The 21,172-nt window shown below is 63.7% G+C and overlaps 1 protein-coding gene across 1 annotated transcript; it reads left to right on the top strand.

Annotated features, from left to right (window-relative positions):
* Positions 1–7,068: 7,068 nt before the first annotated feature.
* FBXL16 (F-box and leucine rich repeat protein 16) lies at positions 7,069–20,955 on the top strand. Its single transcript, XM_039560166.1, has 6 exons — positions 7,069–7,151; positions 15,647–16,357; positions 17,159–17,667; positions 17,992–18,076; positions 18,645–18,708; positions 19,529–20,955. The coding sequence occupies exons 2-6, from the start codon at positions 15,662–15,664 to the stop codon at positions 19,666–19,668; spliced, it is 1,494 nt and encodes a 497-aa protein (XP_039416100.1). The 5' UTR covers positions 7,069–7,151; positions 15,647–15,661; the 3' UTR covers positions 19,669–20,955.
* Positions 20,956–21,172: the final 217 nt, after the last annotated feature.

The raw sequence follows: 21,172 nt of genomic DNA, 5'->3' as shown, positions 1-21,172 counted from the left end.
TCCGCCAATGGCGGCGGCGGGGCGGGCACGGGACCCGCCCCCAAGACCCCCTCCCCACCGCCGGGGGCACCGGCACCCGCGGCAGCGGCATCCCCGGAGCCCCCCGGGGCTTCTCCGCACCCGCCGGCACGGGGGACACCGGGCGGGGACGTGGCCGAGCCAGGGGACAGGAGCCGGCGCAGGGCTGGGGTACCCCAGGTTACAGATCCGTCCCCCCGCGGGTGCACCCTGAGTTCTGTACGGCCACGGCCGGGCACAGCCGCGGCTACAGCACCCCGGGCTGGGAACACCCCAACTGTGCACACCCCAGGCTATAGACACCCCAACTGTGCACACCCGAACTGTGCACACCCCAGGCTATAGACACCCCAACTGCGCACGCCCCGACTGTGCACACCCCAGGCTATGGACACCCCGATTGCACACACCCCAGGTTATAGACACTCCAGGCTATAGACACCCCAACTGTGCACACCCCTGTTATAGACACTCCAGGCTATAGACACCCCAACTGTGCACACCCCAGGTTATAGACACTCCAGGCTATAGACACCCCAACTGTGCACACCCCAACTGTGCACACCCCAGGTTATAGACACCCCAACTGCGCACACCCAAACTGTGCACACCCCAGGCTATAGACACCCCAACTGTGCACACCCCGACTGTGCACACCCCAGGTTATAGACACTCCAGGCCAGGTACAGCCCAACTTTGCACAACCCCAGGCTACAGGCATAGGCTAGGCTATGAACACCCCAGACTGCACCTCTCTGGTTTATGCACCCCCCAGAACTGTGCACCCCAAGACCTGCACACACCCCAGGCCAGGTACACCGCAGGATATGCACACCCACAGTTATGTACATATACAGATATGTACACACCCAAGCTATCCATGCGTGAGGCTACAGGCACCCCACGCTGGGTACACCCCAATCTATGCCCTGGTGTACGTATACCCCCTCCCCAGAGCCGTGTACCCCAAGAGTTACACACACCCCAGCCCTGAGTTACACACACCACGGGCCACCTGCACCCCGAGTTCTGCACCCCAGGCTCTATACACCCCAATCTATGTGCACCCCAACCCACACACACCCCAACCCACATATCCCCCAGCTCTATACATCCCAACCCATGCACACCCCTGGTTTACACCCCTCAGAAACGTGTACCCCAAAAGTTACATACTCCTCCAACCTCCCCATACCCCCCCCCCCCCCCCACCACCACAAGCAGCAGCATCTCCCTCCTCACGGAGACACTTTTCCAACCAGGGGGAGCCCAGGCACGTGGCACCGGGCCTGACACGGGGGTCAGGCACATCCGAACCCCCAATTCCCCCCTTCCAAACCTCGGGATTTCTTCCCACCCCCTCCCTTCCAGCCGCTATTGTGCCACCACTACAGACCCCACCATTAATTAAGTTTCCATCCAGTGACAGCCCGCCAAAATGTTTGAAATAAACACGGAACAATTGGGATGGGATGATACAGGCCGGGAACAAAGTCCCCGGCCAGAGGGTGGAGCGGAATGGAAATGAGGGATTGTAAATTGGGATGGTGGGAAGAAAGAGGGAAGGGGGGAAGGGGAGGGGGGAGGCAGGCGGGGAGACAAGGATTCACAGCCCTCCGGCCATGAAATGATGCTGAAAGAAGTCATGCTGCTGGAATCCGTGGAAAATGAGGGGCCGGAGGGGCTGTGGGTTAAGGTGGAGCGGGTCGGGATGTCGGGGTGTCGGGGGCTGGGGGGGTCGGGTGGAGGTGGGCGGCTCTCTGCCCGCTGGCCCTCGTGCTGAGCCCAGCAGTTGCCATGTGGGGTTTGCCAGAGGGTGGCTGGGTCGAGGGTCTGGCTGTGCCCCGGAGGGTCACAGTGACCCCGGCACAGGGGGGAAACGGTCCCAGGGCCGACCCGGTGACACCGCGGGGAAGTGGAACCGGCTGGGCTCGGAGCTGGGCAGGGAATCCACCCAGGAACCCCACGGATGGCTTTGGCCGGGTGCCCAGGGGCAAGGTGGCACCAGAGGCAGGGTGTCACCAGGCACTGGTGTCCCCACGCCAGGACCTCTCCGCACCGAGGCCGATCCGCCGCCCAGTGCGGTGCTCAGCACCCTCCGGGGATGTTCTCTTGGGACACCGCAGGTGCAGGGAGGTGGGACATGGTGCCACCATCCCCGCAGGCACAGGGCGGTGTCTGCCCTAATGTCAGCACCCCGGCGTGAGTCTGCACCTCCGACCCCCTCCACAGCCCCCGACCCACCTTAACTGCGTGTTACTGGAGAAACCTTGGCACCAGCTGGACCAAACCACCGTGGCCACCAACCCTGGCTTCCCTCCCTCCACACGATAGGGGGCACCCCCGCAGTCGGGGCATGGCCATCGAGGGGTCCAGGAGCCCCTTCGGAGCAGCCCCCGGAGCTGGGGCTGAGCCGGGACCGGGCACAGCTCCCGCAGCACCCCGCAATTGTCTCAGCCCTCCGGACCAGCCCATGGGGCTGAGCACCTCTGGGCACCCACCGAGAAGCCACCCGTGCCGGGAGCTCGGTCTGGTGGCCGTCCCCTGACTGTGTCCCCAGCCTCGCTGTGTCCCCTGACCACCCCCTCCTTGTCCCCGGCTGGCGCTGGGGGTTGTCCCCGAGGGACTGGGAAGGAGTGGGGGGGTCCGAGTCCCGGCCGCCCCCGGGAGCTCCCCGAAACCGCCGGCCCCTGCTGCGGGTCCGGAGCCGCTCCGGGCTCCCGCTTGGCCCCGGACCCCTCGGGCCGCTCCGGGATGCTCGGGCTCGCAGTGCCCTCTGGTGACCGCGGGCACAGCGGCCGGGAACCGCCACCCCCGGGCGAGGGGACCTCCGGGGGCTCGGCTGGGGCGGGGAAAACCACGTCCCGCAGAGAAGCAGAACTTCGGCTCCTCCAACGGGACCTTCGAAGAGCACCCGGTGCCACCCCTGCCCTGGGCAGGGACACCTCCCACCGGGCCGGGCTGCTCCGGCCCCATGGGGCACCCACAGCTCCTCCAGCTCCTCACCACCTCCCCCACAACGCGTTTCTTCCTTTTATCCAATTTAAACGCACCCTCTTCCAGCTGAAAACTTTTCCCCCTTCTTCTGTCTCTACAGTTCCTGGTGAAAGCCTCTCTCCATCGCTCTTCCAAGATCCCTTAAGTATCACCAGGATGCCAGAAGGGTTTCTTCAGGCTGGATGGCCCCAGCTCTCCCAGCCTTTCCTCACAAGAGAGGTTCTTCCAGACTCCTGACCATCTCCATGTCCCCTCTAGATCTGCTCTGACTCATCCAGGACTGCTCTTCCCCAGACCCATCTGCCACTCATGGAGCAGCTCCATGGCAGGAGGGACCATGGCTGCTTCCTTTGGGTTTTGATGATCCCACCTCTTCCTGCTGGGTCACCCCAAGGTTTCTTCTTTCCTGGGCAGGCCTCCCCCCCTCCATCCTGGAGTCTCTGGAAGGTCCCTGGGGCATCCACACTGCCCACAAAATGTCCCTGTGGGGTGGCTCTGGGCACCCTCCACCCTATGCCGTGGGTGGGTGATGCTCCAGGCTAGGCTGTGCCCAGGGGCAAAAACGCTTCGGGAAAGGCAAAAGGGGGATTTGGGCCAGGAGCTGGAACCTTGGAGGGCTGCTCAGAGGCTGGAGGTCCCCAGCCTGTCCCCATCCAGCTCCCCATCCCCCAGGCTGCGTGGGGAGCTCTCCCGCCCAGCCGAGCACCCGAAGGAGCTGCGGCTGTGGGAGGCACCCACCTTGTCTTTAAAAAATAGCTCAGGAGCCTCAGCTCAGCTCCCAGCCCATCCCCGGGACATGCAGGGATAACCCGAGCTCCTCTCCATGGCACCCAGCGGGTTCTGTCCCCTCTCAGTGTCCCCTCTCATCCAGACCCCCAGCCCGGTGTCCCTGAGAGTGGGAATGTGCCCTGGAAGGGCTTGGGGAGCTCAGGGAGCATGTCAGGAGGGGATCCATGGGTGAGGGTCCCCAAGGCAGGGCAAGGGTCCCCATGGCAAGGTGGGGGTCCCCAAAGCAAAGATGGGGTCCACATGTTGAAGCAGGGATCCACATGGCAAGGAGGGGGTCCACATCGAAAGGAGGGGGTCCACACGGCAAGGTGGAAGTCCCACAGCAAGGTGGGGTCCCCATGGCAAGGTCGGGTCCCCATGGCAAGGTGGAGGTCCGCACTAGTGGGAGAAGGTTCCCATGAAAGGATGAGGCTCCCAGCAGCTGGAAGAGTCCTCATGGCTGGCTGAGAGTCCCCACAATGAGGGTCCCCAGAGTGAGAAGAGGGACTAATGGTCACTGCAGCAGTGTGACCATCCCCACGGCTGTGTGAGGGTCCCCATGTCCTCACCCACCCTCACCTGCACGTGGCCTGGATGGGGGGAACATAGAGGAGAATCAGATCCTTGGTGGGGAAGAGCTCTGAACCCTGGGGTCAGCACAAAAGGGGCCAAGCCCCGGGGGTCCCCGTGGGCTGTGCCAGCGTGGTGACCCCAGGCTGGACAGACCCCGCCTGCTCCCCCTGCTCCCCCCTGCTCCCCCCACTGCTGCCGCGCAGCCGGGCCCCACGCGTGCATCCTGCGGGGCGGCGAATGGAGCTGCCTATTGATTCGCAGCCCGGGCTAAAAATAACTTTCAACTCTTCATCCCGAGCTGTGAAAAATCCCCCATTGCTAGGCGACGGGTTACCGGGAGACAGCGGCGCTAGGCGACGGCGGTTGCTGCGGAGACGGCCCCCCCGCCCGGCGCACTGCGGTCCAGCTCGGCCACCGCTGCTCCGGCCGGACCGGGGATGCTCCAGCTGCACCGGGGAGGCTCGGCCCAGGGTCCCGTCGCCGTGGGGACGGTCTGGGTGTGAGCTCCAGCATCCGCGGAGCGCTGGGATGGGAGGGGAGCAGCGGGCTGCGGGAGCCATGCCACTTGGCTCTCGGCCGCTGGTCTGGCCGGACTGTGGGGACATCGGCCACCACCCTCCTGGCGCTCAGGAGGGACAGTCTCCATCGAGGGGCGGGGTCAGGAGGCTTGTGATGGTGACCCGTGGCTGCAGGGTGAAGTGGGGTGACCGGTTCCCCATGTCAGGCACTCCAGGGTGTGGGTACCCCCTGGACCAGTGACACCCGAGCTGTGTCCCCTTCCCCAGGGACACATACATACACGGAGTCTCCCCTTGCCCAGGGACTCCTCATGTTGAAGGAGTTTTCAGCCTTCTTGGCATGAAAATATCAGGACATGGGGCTATCACAACTTGTCCACTCTGAGGCCTGGAGGCAGCCAGGGTTAGTGACAATGGGCCTGTGCCAGGATCAAGAGGACAACAGGGACTGTCCAGGGCCCCACTGCCTCCCAGTGCCTGCCAGCCCCAGTGGCACCTGGCCTGCTCTGGGTGCAGAGTGTGTCCGCAAGAGCTGGGCCATTACCCCTGCTCCCAGGCTGCTGCTGGGTGGCAATTCCCCTGGAACACCTCCTTGGGGACCAAGCACCATGGGGGGGACAGGGCACTGCTGGGGGGACAAGGAGCTGCGGGGGGAAGGACCTCAGGCAATGGGGAAAACACGCGGCACCTGGATGGGGCCAAGGATCCACACATCCCTGCAGTCACTGTCCCCTCCAGCAGCTTCTCCTGCACTTGTCACCCACTGGGCAGGGTGTGAGTGTGAGTGCGAGTGTGAGTGTGAGTGTGAGTGTGTGCACAGTCTCCTCCCCCAAACCCCCTCCCGGCTGCCAGTGCGAAACCCAACCTGCCTTATAAATAATGGAAGCAGGAGCCAGGCGCCGGATCCAGGCAGCTCCCTCAGCCTCCCCAGGGCCAGCTGGGCGCAGCAGCCGAGCTGGACCTGCTGCTCACATGGGGCCATGGCAGGGGAAGGCAGAGGGGATGGGGTTAAACGTGGCAACTGAGCAGTTCCCATCATTTTGGGGAGCAGTGGTGAAGCTGGGTCCAAACTGGGCGTGCTGGGTGGATGCTGAGCTGGCGGTGCTGGGAAATGGGGGACAGCAGTGGGACAACCCCCAGCAGGTCCCAGTGCCAGGCGTGGCTTGGGCAGGTGAATCCCCCCAGCGTGCAGGCACAGCGGCCTGTCCTGGGTGCCTGCTGCACCCCGGGGTGCTGGCATGGGGTCGAGTGTCACGCTGTGCCTCAGGGGCTGTCAGCAGAGCCTGAGGCAGCTGCCGGGGTGAGCAGGGTCTGCAGCAGGATCTGCACCAGGATCTCCAGCCTGCCATGCCCTGGTGGGGAGAGAGCCAGAGCAAGCATCCATCTGTCCATCCAGCCTTCCATCCACCCCTCCGTTCAGCCTTCCAACCCTCCCTCCTTCCATTTCTCCATCCACCCCATCCCTTCATCCCTCTCTCAATCCCTCCATCCACCCTTCCATCCTTCCATTTCTTCCTCCACTCCTCCATCCCTTCATCTCACCATTCTTCCCTCCATTTCTTCATTCCTCCATCCTCTCCAACCCCTCCATCTTCATCTCTCCATTCTTCCCTCCATCCCTCCACCACTCCATTCATCCTTCCATCCCTCCATTTCTCCCTCCAGCCCACCATGAATCTCTCCATTCTTCCCTCCATTTCTCCATCCCTCCCTCGATCCTTCCATCTCTCCATCCCCCCTCATCCTTCCATCCCCCCCTCCATCCCCCATCCTTCCACCCCTGCATTCCCCACCCACCACCCTCTCTCCCTGCACACCCAGCTGCCAGCCCAGCCCTGCCCGTACCCCCCGCATCATTCCCCGTGTCCCGCACCCTCACCTCGCCTCTCCCGGTGCCGATGCCGGTGCCTTCCCACCGCGCTGCATTATCGCTGCCGGTGACCGTGTCCCTTTAACAGGCTCCGCTGGTGACACGCGTGTGCGTGTGTGCAAACGCGCGTGTGCGTGTGCTCCCAGCTCCCTGGGCTGGCTGGCAGGAGGGACCCCCCTTCTCCATCCCCCGGATCCGGATCCGGCCCCATTCCCCCCCTCCACTCCCCGCTTATTTTTCCTGTTGTTTCGCGGGGTTGGGGCGGGGGCCGGGCGGGATCCGGCCCCTTTGCCAACGGAGATTTTGGGGGGGATTATTCGCCGTTTTCTGCCTGGTGGGATTTTTTGCTGCAACCGAAAGAAGACGGGCACAAGGCATGGCATGAGCTTCGGGAGACAGGGCTGGAGGTAAGAGCCGCTCGGGAAAACCCTTTACCACACAAAGCCGGTGCCGGGGTCGGTGCCGATGCCGGGGTCGGTGGCGGTGCCTGTTCTACCAGTACCGGCACCGGCACCGGCACCGGCACCGCAGCCACCCCCAGCCGCATCCCCCATCATGGAGCCGCGTTATATAACGGCGGCGGAGCCGGCCCGGCCCCGGGGCTCCCGGTCCGGTGGCCCCCCTCCGCCCCCGCCTCCCGGTAGCTCAGCAGAGGATGGTGGTCGGTGTGACCCTCCCCCGCCCAGTGATGCTGCCCCCTCCGCCCCCCGGTTTGGGGAGGGGGCTGCGGGGGGGGTGAGGTGATATGTTGTGTCCCCCCCCAGCATGGCCGGGCATCACCGGGTGGGTAACGAGCAGGGGAAAGAGGGGATCAGGTGGATCCCGCGGCATGCAGGGCTGCTTTGGGATCGGGGTGTAAGGGGACATCGCTGTAAGGACAGGGTCGCCGTGGTGTGGGGTTGATGTTTGCCCCCTTCCACCTCTGCTGCCAGCCTCTTGTCCTCCCTGGTGGCACCATTGGCATCCTCGAGGCTGCACCCAAACATCCAAACACCCCAAAACCTCGGCGTGTTTTTCCGTGGATGCAGGGTGACATGAGCCAAGGGATGGGGGGACAGGGGCAGCCTGCCCCATTCCCAGAGCCCAGGAGATGGAGGAAGGGGAAGGCCCTGGCTGGGATGGGGCCGAGGGGGCTGAGCCCCACAGCAGGGTCCGGCAGAGCCCAGCGTGGGGCCGTGCATCTGCCATCAGTCCAGGAGGGGAACAAGGAGTTTGTTCTGGTGGGGCAGGGGATGGGATCGTGTGTGGGGTTGGGGACCAGGCAGACTCGACCCCATGGAATGGCTGGGGCTGAGCACGGCTGGGGGAAACTGAGGCACAGGGTTCTGGCAGCAACCAGCTCGAGAACCCCAAGATCTTGGCCATGTGGGGGTCCAGGGGTGCCATGGGGCACTGGGCTGAGGTGGCTCTGCCTCTTGGACATCTGCCGGTGCTGCTGGGACATGGCAGTGCCTGGGCAGGGAAGGCCGGAGCGTGGCAGTCGCTGCAGCAGGGATGCTCCTGGCAGACCCTCTCCATGCCCACCCTCTGGCCAGGGTCCGGGGGGTCTCGGGACCCCTCCACAGCACCCTGAGGGGCCCTGCACGCAGCAGGCTGGGAGCAGTGGGCACAGAGCGAGTGCCATGCCGTGCTGGCGTCTCCCCTCCTCTGGAAGCTGGGTGCTGATTTCACTCCGGCTACCAGGAAGAGGGAGGGAGGTGGCTTTGGAGTGGGGAGGACTCGCTCAAGCATCCATTTTTAATGAGCTAGATATCTATTTTTCCCCGAGCTGGCTTCCCCCACATCGATCCCTTTGCCCGCTCCCCTCCCTGTGCCAGCGGCTCCATGGCAGTGGCGAGCAGTGGGATGAGCATCCCTGGCACTGGGACCCTCACACCTCCCTAAATCCTGCTCCTGGGGAAGGAGTGACCCTCACTTGGGCCAGGGTAAGGTGGGAGTGGGGACAGGGTTCCCTTGTCCCCTCCGGTGGGGTCACAGCCGTGTTGACTATCCCATGGGGATGTGGCCATGCTCCAGACAGAAGGACAACTGGAGTGGGAGCACTTTGAGTTTGGAGGTTGGATCCTGCCCCTCTGCCCTGCAGATTTAAGCTGTGCCTGGCTCAGACTCGGGCAGCTCCGTGGCAAAGCCACATCGGCCTGCCTGTAGCTCAGGCTCCCCATCTCCAATCTCCTATTGCTCCCCAGCAGTGCCTGTGCAGAACGAGCAGCACCCAGAGAGTGGAAAGGGGATTTGGGAGGCGAGTGGGTGCTGATGGTGTGGGAGGGAGCAGGATTGGGTGCGCGGGCAAGCAGAGCTCCTTTGGCAGCATCCCACCCCCTCCCAACCTCTGCCCACCAGCCACGGGGACCAGCCACGTGTGCTGGGTGCTCCAGGGCTGCTGGCTCACGGGAGGAGCTCAGGGTGAAGAGGAGAGGGTTTGGGGAGGGCACAGTTCAGCAGAGGCTGTTTCTCCAGGGTTTCTCCCTGCTGGAGGGATGATCTGTGCCCAGCTCTTGGACAGGGGAAGCAGGAGGCCAGTGCTGGGAGCAGGATCAGGACGGTGCCTTGGCTTTCAGGAGGCATCTGATGGATTTTGGAGCCCGTGCTGGCATTTAGCACCCACAGCCCACTGCATTGAGGGGTGCCATGGCTGGGCACTGCCTGCCCTGCTGTCCCACCAGCCTCGTGCCAATGGCCCCTGCTTGACCCCAATCCCAGCTCCCAGCCAGACCCTCGAGCCCAGGGGCAAAGGGGCATCAGTGCTTGTGTGGCTGTTGCCATGTCTGGAGGGACAGAGGGGTTTGGGGACCCAAGTCCCAGCAGCACCTGAGGAGCACATCCATATCCTGGGCTTGGAGACAGCTCTCCTGGCTCCTCATGGGATCTTGCATTTCACCCCTTCCTGGGCCCAGGAGGGGCAGAGGGAAGGGCTGTGACACACTGGGAGCTGTCACTGGGCTCTGGCTGGGCTTGGAGCAAGAGGAGGCCAGGCCAGGCAGGATCCAGCACGTGAGGAGCTGCTCCCTCTTCTCCTTGCCTTGGTCAGTGGAGAGCAGGGAGAAGCTTGGCTTGAGCATGAACATCCTTCCATGGTGTGAGAGTCAAGATCTCCAGAGCAGACTGGAGCAGAGGGGACCGGGGGCCAGCTCTGCCTTGAATCTGCCCCTCCCATGCTCCTTTTGGGTGGGGGATCTCTCCCAAGTGGACAAGGGGCTGCCTGGGATAAAGAGAGAGGCCAGAATTTGCTGTCTCTGGGAGACTCGGGGTTTAGCACAGAAGGTGAAAGCTGCTGCAGGATGGGCTTGGTGGTCAGAGGAAGCCCTGCTGCGAGGAAGTTTTGCTTGGCCAGGCTGGGGGCTGGAGCTCTGCCTCCCCCCGACAACTCCCCCATGCTGAGGGCTGGGGGGGACAGGAGCTGCACCTCCCAGTGCCCCTGGACAGGAGCTGTTCCCTCAGCAAAGCCCAGAGTGGTGGGGATCTGAGCAGAGCTTGGTGTTGGCACCTCAGCCAGCTTTTCCCGGCTCCCTGGGCATGGGACCGACCCTGCAAAGCCTGAGCCTGACTTTTGGGAAGACTGTGGGACCTGGGAGAGAGCAGTGCTGGGAGTCCCTATCGTGAGAGCTCCGCTGCTTGGCCGTGAGCTGCAAGACCCAGCGATGGATCCACCAGCCCGGCTGGCACTGAGAGCAGCAGCCCCCAGCAGTGGCACCCAAACCTCTGATTTTCCCAGCCCTTCCTAAGCCTCTTTGTCCACTGCAAGGTGGGATGAGCTCTTTGGCATCGTTGGGAGCCAGCAAGGGAGCGGGAAAGCTGCTCTCAGCCCTTTGGTCTCCCCAGGAGCTCTCAGGGCAGCCTCAGGAGGGAGTTTCCCAGCTCCCATCACACAAACAGCAGCTCTCCAGGGCCAGCTGGAGAGGCAAGGCCCTTCCCTACTGTGAATTCCTGGATTGTGCAGCAAGGAAAAGGTATCACTGAGTTTGGAGCTACGCTCTGAGCCTGTGTCCCAGCTCACCTGTGTGAGTGCCGAGCCCGGGAGCACAAACCCACCTGCGCACACACACACAGGTACAGCACCTCCCTACCCAAACACAGCCACGGCCCCTCCATCTCCGGGTAAGCCAGTGGCTCTTCCAGGGTCTTTAGCGGCTCCTCTGCATTGCCAGGGTGATCCAAGCCCTCTGAAGAGACCCATCCTCGGGGCTCGGTGGTCGCACAGCCCCGACTCACAGCACGGGCAGCGTTCTGACCCCGTGGGATCAGAGCAGGGGGCAGCTGCGCACCGCGGAGCTCTGCGGCGGGATGTCTTTATCACCGCCATGTGCTCTGCGCGGCAGGTTCAGCCCCCCCAGGCCAGAGCCTGCCTGGCCTCGCTGCTGCCCGGGGCCATCGCGCAGAGCCGAGGGAGCCTCAGGAAGCTCATCCCCTCAGGAGTGCTGGACAAAAGCCTCGGCTGCGTGCTCCGCCACAGCACTCCGTGTCGGGTGTGTTTTCTCCGCCTGTAGAGCAACTTGATTTGCTGCATTAGTAAAAATAGACGGGCTAATGAATTCAGCTGATGCAACCCTGGGCGCGCGTGCCCGCGCCGGCTCCGGCTGTGCGTGTGCGAGTGTGAGCGTGTGTGAGCCACGGGGCTTGTGCCAGGGCGTCCCCCCGCTCGCAGGCTCCGGCGGGGAGTCCGTGTGTGTTTACACATCCCTGTGTGCGTGTGTGTGCAGCAGCCGTGAGCCATGGCTGCTCGCTGCCGCACAGCTCTGCCGCCCGAGCCGAGCGGCGGCTGCACGGAAATCCTTTCGCAGCAGCTTTGGGTCCTGGCAGGGAGATAACAAGGCTCCGAGCCGGGCTGGGGGGGCAGCAGCAGGGACCTGGTGGGGTGATAGCAGGGTCTCACGGGGAGTTCGTGGGGTAGTCGTGGATTCTCTCAGGGATCTGGTGGGGCAATAGCAGATCTTCCCAGGAGCCTGCTGGGTGATACTAGGATCTCCTACAAGGATCTGTTGGAGCAGTGCTGGATCTTCACAGGGACCTGGCGGGTGATGTAGGTTCCCTCAGAAGGAAGGGGGCAGTGGTGGACCCTGCCCGGGGCCCGGCAGCGCCGGACGCTCGCGGGGACGCGGGCGCGGTGTCCCTGCGCGGTGCCGCTGTCCGCGGTGCTGAGCGGAGCCGCTGGCCGCGGTGCTGACCGGCACGGGCCGCTGGCCGCGGTGCTGACCCCAGCAGCACCGGGCTCCCGGCGGCTCCCGGGGGCTCCCAAGCCGGTCAGTCCGGGGTCTCCCGTGGCCTCCGGTCCGGCTGACACGGAGCTCTCGGTGGGCTCCAAGCCCGGCTGTCCCAGAGCTCAGCCCTGACCGTGGCTGCAGCAGGATTGCCAGTGTGATCCAGGAGCCAGGGATCTCCCAGCCAGTGCCACGCAGGGAGGCACTAACAGGGTGGCTGCTCGTCTCTTACAGCCCTCATCCCTCTTCACTACCACGTGGGGATAGTAAACTCTCCAACAGGTTGGACAAGCTCTGTCTTCCTGACAGTTTGCATCCTGTTCATCCCAGCATCCCCATTGTCTGGGCAATGTTTGTGGTGACAGGCTCTCAGACCCCGGCTTTCTTCTCTCTCCCTGCGTCAAATCCGCCCCCTGCCACTGCATCATCACTTACTGCGGGTGACGAACCCCTCCTGAACGAGTGACTTCTCTGGCAGTGATGTATCCTGTGGAATGTGCGCCCTGGAGTGGATTCGGGAGACTGAAGGACTTTGACCTTTGCTTTTGTCAGGTTTTCTCCCGCTGGATTGGGAGCTGGCGCTCCCCTGCTGGGAGATGCTTCTCCATGAGAGAGCAAAGGGGGGTTCTTATAGAGGGGGGCTGCAAATCTGGGCCCTCCCTTCCTGTGGGATCCCAGAACCAGGATGGCTGTACCAAGCACTGAACAATCCTGATGATGATGTGCTTGGCCCAGTCATGCAATCTGCAAACAGTGAGATGACAGGGAGGAGGGAAAAGGATGAATCTCTGCTTTCCTGCTGCTTTGGAGTGGCCAAAAAGCATATGGAGGTGTTCACGGAGCTGCTGGAACATCGGACAGGGTCTGTGCTGACACCTCCAAGGCAGACAGCTTTGTGTTTGCCTGTCCATCCACTGTCTCTGGGCTGGGAGGGTCTGGGGAGGCACAGGGCGCGCTCTGGGTGTCCCTGCACTCAGAGACCTCGAGGGGCTGTGGGAGGTGCACTTTGGACATCAGAGCAACGTGGCCTCAGTCCTGGGCTGCAGGAGCTGCGGGGCTGCCTGGCTGCAGGCTGGGGCTTTCCTGTGGCACAGGAGGGCAGATCCCAGCACTGCCCCTTGGTGCCTGAGACGGCGGCTACTGGACCCGCTCCCCTCCCCAGCCCACTTTCTCCACACTGGGGTCTTTCCCCAAGCACAGTTCTGTGCCTGGGAGTGGTAGGAACCCCCAAATTATTGCCTGCTCATTTCCCCAGAGAGAAATGCCTGCCTGGTTTCCCCCCACCACTGCCCAGATCCGCCTGTGCCCAGAGGCTCGAATCTCTGTCCGTCTTTCTATGTGAAGTGACTTCCCAGCTCACTCAAGGCTGGGGGTTTCTGTGCTCTAGACAGGCAGCCTGAACGCTCTGGGCGGGGGGACCTGGCTCAGCTTTCCAAGGCAGGAGTGGGAAAGCTGCTGGACCCACTCAGCCCCCGCTGAGCTCGGCCCCAGGGACCAGCTGAGGTCTGAGCTGCTTGGATCCGTTGCCAAAACCTCCTGCTGGCTGCGTGTGAGTCCGGCGACTTGTCAGCATCTGTCTCCTCCTGTGACTGTCCCCTTGGGCTCCCGAGGCCCGGGGCTGCCCCTCTGCCACCACCTGCCCTCTCCCTGGGGGCAACCAGCGTGCCCAGCTCGGGCTCGGTACCGGAGCAACAGCCTCTCCGCGCCACCTGGTAGTTACCTGTTTGGATTTGTGCTCTGTGGCTGTGTGAGACACCCCCGTGCACGTTCTGTTTACTTCCCTAATTGCTGCCAAGCACCGAGCCGCTGGTTTTAAGTTTCTCTCCTCTCTCCACTCCCCTTCTCGTGCTTTCAAGCGAGTTTAACACATGTCCAAGCATCGGCGGCCCAGCTCCGCTGTCGGGCAGCGTGAGCGGAGGCAGCAGCGGCTTCATCCAAGCCGGGAGCGGCGCCAGACTGTCTGCACAGGGCTGGGCTCGTCCCCGGAGGCTGCATCTCGCCGGGACGCTGCCACCGAGCCGGGCTGTCTGCTGGCACCTCCACTCGCACCACGGGAGAGGCTGCGGCAGCTCCCACCAGCCCCGTCCCACGGCCCCGCTGTGCCGGGAATGGTGTCCTCGGGACATGCCACGTGCCGTGCATCCCGTGGGGTTTTCCAGCTGTGCCACTGGCGTCTGACTGCACTTCTGAGCTCTTTTCTGGGTGGCTGCTCCCTCCCTGGCTGCTCCAGGAGAGCTGGATGAGGCCAGGGATGCGGTGAGGGTGGAAGGGATGGGCTGGGGGCAGCAGGGGATGTAGGCTGCATTCTGCTTCCAGGCTGCATGGAGCACCCCTGGGGACCACGGAGCTTGGCCATGAGCTGGGTGCTCCTCCCTTGGTGCCCCTCCATTGGGGCTTGACTTTCTCCTTCCCAAATCAAGCAGCTATAATAATTCCCTTGCTTTAATCTTGGGTCCGGGAGGAGCTGGCAGGGAAGAAGTTCCTCAGCTCCCATCACTGATGGACGGATGGATGTGCCATCCACATCCTGGGGCTTCAGGGCCAGGTCCCTGTCCCCTGCTCCATGCACTGGAAGCTGCATTCCCGTGCTTCAGCTCCTCGTGCCCCCAGGGGTTGCCAGGATCAGATTTTTGGCAGGGTTTGGCATGGCCCTGGCACACAGGGTGTGGGCAGGGCAGGCAGCAGTCGGGCAGGGCCCTGCGCCAGGTCCCGGCTGTGGCAGGGGGAGGGGGCTGAGCCCCCATTAATAATTCACCTCCATATTTATAGAGGGAAATGGGTTGAATAATGGATGGCGGGTGCGGCGGGGCCGCTGGGAAGCCGGCCTTGCTGCCACTGCAATATTTGTTGGCCTGCTTTGCTGGGTGCTGCCCGCCTGCCTCGAGGCTCCACGAGGATCAGCGACGCTCCGGCTGGCACAGGCTCGCTGCTGAGTGCCTGGCTGCTCGGCTCTGCTCCTCTGCCTCCTCTCCCCTCCATAAAAATGCACTTGAGGCTGGAGTCCCTCTGCTCTGGAGCCAGGCTGGGAGAGCTGGGGGTGTTCACCTGGACAAGAGAAGGCTCCAGGGACACCTCAGAGCCCCTTGCAGGGCCTAAGGGGCTCCAGGAGAGCTGCAGAGGGACTGGGGACAAGGCATGGAGGGACAGGACAAGGGAATGGCTTCCCAGTGCCAGAGGGCAGGGCTGGATGGGATATGGGGAAGGAATTGTTCCCTGGCAGGGTGGGGAGGCCCTGGCACAGGGTGCCCAGAGCAGCTGTGGCTGCCCCTGGATCCCTGGCAGTGTCCAAGGCCAGGCTGGAACAGCCTGGGCCGGTGGAAGGTGTCCCTGCCCATGGCAGGGGGTGGAATGAGATGAGCATTGAGGTCCCTTCCAATCCAAACCATTCTGGATCCTTCTCTGTCTTCCATTGGCCATGCTGGATTCTAGGCTCAGAGAAGGATGTGAACATCCAGGGACAAATCCCCATCTGTCCCTCATCACAGGGGGACACCAGGGCCATGCAGCTTCTAGGAGGACCCTGCTCTGTGTCCCAGACACGTCCCCTCTGTGGCTGTGTCCAGCAGCCCTGCACCACCTGGTCCCATGTGCCACCCTACTCAGGGACCCCCAGGATCTCCCCCCTCACTGGTACCACCACCTCCCCCAGCCATGGCCACCCTCCCTAGCAGAGCCACATCCCCTCATCCGCCACCCCTGTGTTACAGAGAGATCTGTGGAAGATGTCGAACCCGAGAAACGGCGACACCAAGCCCCCATGTTTGCCCCGCAATGGACTGGTGAAGATCCCCACGCAACCCAACGGCCTCGGCTCCGCCAGCATCACCAAAGGCACCCCCGCCGTGAAAAACCGCCTGTGCCAGCCTTCCTCCGTGCCTGCCATCCTCAGCCCGGCCTTAGCCCACCGCAGCGACCTGCCCATCCCCAGCCTGGCCTCCCCGCTCTCCTTGGCCACTCTGGCCAGCGTCTCCTCCCCTCCCGGCGCTTCCTTGGTGGGACTGAACGCGAGCGAAGGCTCGGAGCAGCCCTCTCCGGAGCGGCTGCCGGGCTCGCCTTCGGAAAGGCAGCTGGCGGTGGACGAGAAGATCCTCAACCGCTTGTTCTGGTACTTTTCGGCGTGCGAGAAGTGCGTGCTGGCACAGGTGTGCAAGGCATGGCGGCGGGTGCTCTACCAGCCCAAGTTCTGGGTGGGCTTGACGCCCGTCCTGCACACCAAAGAGCTCTACAACATCCTGCCCGGTGGAGAGAAGGAGTTCGTCAGCCTGCAGGGCTTCGCTGTCCGCGGCTTCGACGGCTTCTGCCTCGTGGGTGTCTCCGACCTGGACATTTGTGAGTTCATTGACAACTACCCCCTCTCCAAGAAGGGGGTCAAGTCCATGAGCCTTAAGAGGTCAACCATCACAGATGCGGGGTTGGAGGTAGGTGACCATGCTGAAGTGACCGGGTGGCTGAGATGTGCTGCTGGCGGGTCAGTCCTGGTGGCCTTGGGGACACGCACGCGGGCAGAGCTTTCACGGGTGGCAGGGAAGGAGCAGGCAGGTGGCACGGCCATCGCGCAGTGCTGGCAGCACCGGGGGCCCTGCCTGCGGTCTGGGCAGTGGGATGGGTGCAGCAGGGAGTCAGGAGGCGGTCAGGGGCTTCGTTCCTGCTGCATGTGGGTGCTGCCAGGAAGGCAGAGCCAGGTGAGGCGGCTGTGCTGCTGGGCGGTGGATGTGGCAGTGGGTGACAAGCAGGGCTCTGGGAACGGGACATTCCCACTTGGCTGGCTGCTCCCCAGCAAGGGGGTTACCCAAGCAAGGGGCTGAGGGTCAGATAGAAATGGGACAATTCAGGGGGCTAGGCAAGGTCCCCACCCAGACTCTTGCCCTGTGCCATGGCCAGACACAGCACCAGCTGCTCCATGGGCACATCTCACCCGAGCAGTTCCCATGCTGGGAGCGGGCGTCAATCCCGGCCCTGCCAACAGCACCTGGTACAGTGCTGGGGCTGCACCTGGGGGTCCCTGCCTGTCCCCTCCCATTCCCCACTGATGCTGGTGTGTCCTAAATTGAGTGCTGAACCCATGCCAGGGAGGTCCCAGGGAGAAGACTTGACCCAGGCCAGACCGGGAGCAGTGGGAAGAGCCATGGGGGGCTCAGAGGGAGCCGGGGCAGGGACACAGGGATGCATAAGGGTGGCTGGCAGTGCCCAGCACGGCCTGACCCCCTGCCCCTCGGCAGGTGATGCTGGAGCAGATGCAGGGCGTGGTGCGGCTGGAGCTGTCGGGCTGCAACGACTTCACGGAGGCCGGGCTGTGGTCCAGCCTCAACGCCCGCATCACGGCGCTGAGCGTCAGCGACTGCATCAACGTGGCCGACGACGCCATCGCCGCCATCTCACAGCTCCTGCCCAACCTCACCGAGCTCAACCTGCAAGCCTACCACGTGACGGACACGGCGCTCGCCTACTTCACCGCCAAGCAGGGCTACACCACCCACACCCTGCGCCTCAACTCCTGCTGGGAGATCACCAACCACGGCGTGGTCAACATGGTCCACAGCCTGCCCAACCTGAGCGTCCTCAGCCTCTCGGGCTGCTCCAAGGTGACGGATGATGGCGTGGAGCTGGTGGCCGAGAACCTGCGGAAGTTGCGCAGCCTTGACCTGTCCTGGTGCCCTCGCATCACCGACATGGCCCTGGAGTACATCGCCTGTGACCTGCACAAGCTGGAGGAGCTGGTGCTCGACAGGTAAAGGGCTGTGCTGAGCCATGCTGTGCCGTGCCATGCCATGCCATGTTGAGCCATGCTGGGCCATGCCATGCCATGCTAAGCTATGCCAAGCCATGCCAAGTCATGCCATACCATGCTGAGCCATGCCGACTGGCCCATGCCATGCCATGCCATGCCAGGCCATTGCTGAGCCGTGCTGTGCCACATCATCCCATGACAAACCATGCCGTGCCAAGCCGTGCCATGCTGAGCCACGCTGGAAGCTGAGGGTGCAGCATGGGAGCCATGGTTTGGGGACACCCATGGGTGACCAGCTGGCCCTGACACCCTGTGTCCCGGCAGGTGCGTGCGGATCACCGACACCGGCCTCAGCTACCTGTCCACCATGTCATCCCTGCGGAGCCTCTACCTGCGCTGGTGCTGCCAGGTAGGTGTGGAACTGTGCCCGTCCTGGCTCGGCACGGCAGAGAGGGCATGGTGGCACCTCCCTGGGGATGAGCCATGAGCTCAGGGTGGGCTCCCGGGGCTGGCTGGAGACCCCAAGACTCGGTGCTAGGAAGCAGACAGCTCCTGTGAGCTCAGCAGCACTCAGCCCTGGCACCCTGACCCTGTGTCTTGCCCCAGCACCAGTATCCCCAGACCCAGTGCCCTGCTCCAGCATCCTGCTGCAGCCCCAGGCTGCCTGCCCTGGCCTCCCTCCTCCCTGTCCCACAGCCCAGACCCAGTACCCCAGCCCTGCACCCCAAATCCTGCCCCAGCATCCTGCTACAACATCCCACATCCTGCTCAGGCTCCCTTCCCCAGCAACCAGCTCCCTGCACCCTGTCCCATCACAGCTCCCTGCCCCAGCACCCAGAGCCAGCACACTGCCCCAGCATCCTGCACCCTGCTTCAGGTTCCCAGCCCTGGCACCCAGTTCCCAGCAGCGCTGTGAGCCCTGGTGCTGTGGTTGTCCCCACTGTCCCCCCTCATCCCCACCCCAATTTCTTTTCCAGGTGCAGGATTTTGGCCTGAAGCACCTCCTGGGCATGGGCAGCCTGCGCCTCCTCTCCCTGGCCGGTGAGACCCTCACCCTGCTACCGGGGACCAGAGACATGGGACCCCATGGGGCTGGGGAGGCAGAGGGCATGGGGACAGAGAGCCCTGGGGACAGCCTGGGGACAGGCAGCATCCCCCAAGCCTGCAGGCAGCTGCATCCAGCCCAGCTTGTGGGGAAGGAGCCACAGCTGGGCTCTTGGGGTGTTGTAGGTTTTGGGGTGGTAGTGTTTTGGGAGCTCTGTTTTGGGGATTCAGGTTTTTTGGGGTGCTGGTTTTTGAGGGCACTCTTTTTTGGGGTGGGTTTTTTGGGGGATTTTAGGCTGACATTCTTGGGGTGCAGCTGTTTTGGGTGTTGTTTTTCGGGGTGTTGGTGTTTTGGAGCACTGTTCTTTGGCATGCTGGTTTTTCTGGGTTCTGGTGGGATTTTTTGGGTGCTAACTTTGAGGGTTTTGGTATTTTGGGGTGCTGGTGCTTTAGGGTGGTGGTTTTTGTGTGCGTTTTTAAGTGCTGGATTTTTTGGATGCTGATATTTTGGGTGATTTCGTTGGAGTGTTGGGGTTTTTGGGGTACATTTTTTTTTAGCATGCTGGTTTTTTTGGGTTCTGTCTTTTAGGTGCAGCGAGTTTTGAGGTGCTGGGTTTTGAGGTGCTTTTCTTTTGGGTGTGGGTGTGCTTGTGGTGCTGGGATTTTGAGGTCCTGATCCTTCAGAGTGTGGTTTGGGGGTCTTTTGGCGTTTTGGAACGCTGGTGTCTTTGAGATGCTATTTTTTGGGATGCTGTTTTTTGGGATGCTATTTTTTGGGGGCGCTGGTGTTCTGGGCTGACACCCTATCTCCCTGCAGGCTGCCCCTTGCTGACCACCACGGGGCTTTCGGGGCTAGTGCAGCTGCAGGAGCTGGAGGAGCTGGAACTCACCAACTGCCCCGGGGCCACCCCGGAGCTCTTCAAGTACTTCTCCAGCACCTCCCGTGCTGCATGGTGATCGAGTAGCGCCGGACCCGGCCGCCCGCTCCCGCGCCCACCCCGGCCGCCATCGCCCACCCCATCTCCCTCCGGCTGCTGGGGGATTCGAGAGACGCTCCCGATTTCCAACCGAGCCCGGACATCCCCCGCATCGACGCCCCCGAGGGACGCGGGCTCCGGGGGGAGATGGGGGAAGGCGTCGCCCCCGGCCGGAGCCCCCCCGGCTACCATGTAAATTCCACCCCCCGCCGCCGCCATCGCCCGTGCTCCTCCCGGTGTCCTGCCAATCCCTTCCGGACAGACGAACGGACATCATGGAAGCCCAAATTGGGAAGGCGACGCTGTGTGCCCCCCCTCCCCCCCGGCCGCATCCTGCTTCCCCGCCTCGGGGCCGAGCGGGCGCACGGCCCCGCCACCAAGGATGCTCCTGGGGACCAAAGGATGCTCCCAGGGATGGGCGAGAGGAGGATGCTTATATTTGGGTGGCGGCGGAGGCTGGATGGGTCCCCTCAGGCCCCCGCAGGGGGTCACCGAGCTCAACCCCCCCCGCCCCGTGCCATAGACCACGCCCCCCGTCCCCTCCAGCCCCCCCAGCCCTGCCTTTGGGGCACTTTCTCCCGGTGAATAGGATGTCCCTCTCCGCCCGCCCGCCGCCCTCGCATGCTCGCTTGCTTCAGTCTCGTGCTACGGCAGGTTTCGGGGTACCCGGGGGCACGGTGACAAGTGACAGCCCCACTGAGCCCGTCCACGCGGCTTCGCCCCGGCCGGATCCTGCCCCGGCAGCCGGGCTCTCCTGGCGAGCACCCCCCCCGCCGTCGCCCTGGGGACCCCACTGCACCCCGTGGGGCCGTGGGGGCGATGCCAACGCCGAGGAGCGACCCATCCGTCTGGGATGGGACATCCCGGGGGACCAGGGCCACGTCTGAGCCACCACGGTGACACCGGCAGCACAGAGAGACGACAGGAGGTGGCACCTAGGACACACTGCCACCGCCACCGCTCTTCCAGCTGAAAAGCCATCGCCCCGATGCCAGCGGCAAGCGGGGACCGGGGGGACCCCTGGGCTGAGGCCGAGATGGGACCGAGCCGGCTCGGGGCTGGGGTGCCCACGGGACCCAGCGCGGGAGGGGCTCGGTGCCGCGCCCGGGGCATTGCCCGCCGCCACACCAGCCCTGGGAGAAGTGTGGGCATGGATATGGCCATGGACATGGGCACGGACACGGGATGGGCACGGACACGGACACGGACACGCTTTCGGTTTGTTTTGCCTTTGTACCGGCCGGGAAGGAACTGCTGCACCAACCGCCGCCTCCTCTCCCTCCTTTGTCCGAAACGCCCCTTTCTGACCCCAAATTGCCACAAAGATCCTCGTGGCCCTGGAAGGGGGTTTGGGAATCCCCGGGGCTGCGGGACAGGGTGGTACTGCTGGGGCTCGGAGCACCCTGGCACGGGGGGTGGGGGGCTGCCTGCACCCCCAAACCCACCAGGGTCCCTGGGCACGGAGGCCAGGCAGGACAGTGGCA

This window comes from Corvus cornix, chromosome 14 (assembly GCF_000738735.6).
Source record: "Corvus cornix cornix isolate S_Up_H32 chromosome 14, ASM73873v5, whole genome shotgun sequence".
NCBI classification, from domain to species: Eukaryota; Metazoa; Chordata; class Aves; order Passeriformes; family Corvidae; genus Corvus; species Corvus cornix.
This window is presented reverse-complemented; position numbering and strand designations above follow the sequence as displayed.

What these genes read in the sequence shown, in the direction of transcription:
- FBXL16 (XM_039560166.1), top strand. Translation starts at nt 15,662, where the DNA reads ATGTCGAACCCGAGAAACGGCGACACCAAGCCCCCATGTTTGCCCCGC. An exon ending in TCACAGATGCGGGGTTGGAG is followed by an intron (nt 16,358 to 17,158) that starts GTAGGTGACCAT and finishes GCCCCTCGGCAG; the next exon opens with GTGATGCTGGAGCAGATGCA. An exon ending in GCGCCTCCTCTCCCTGGCCG is followed by an intron (nt 18,709 to 19,528) that starts GTGAGACCCTCA and finishes ATCTCCCTGCAG; the next exon opens with GCTGCCCCTTGCTGACCACC.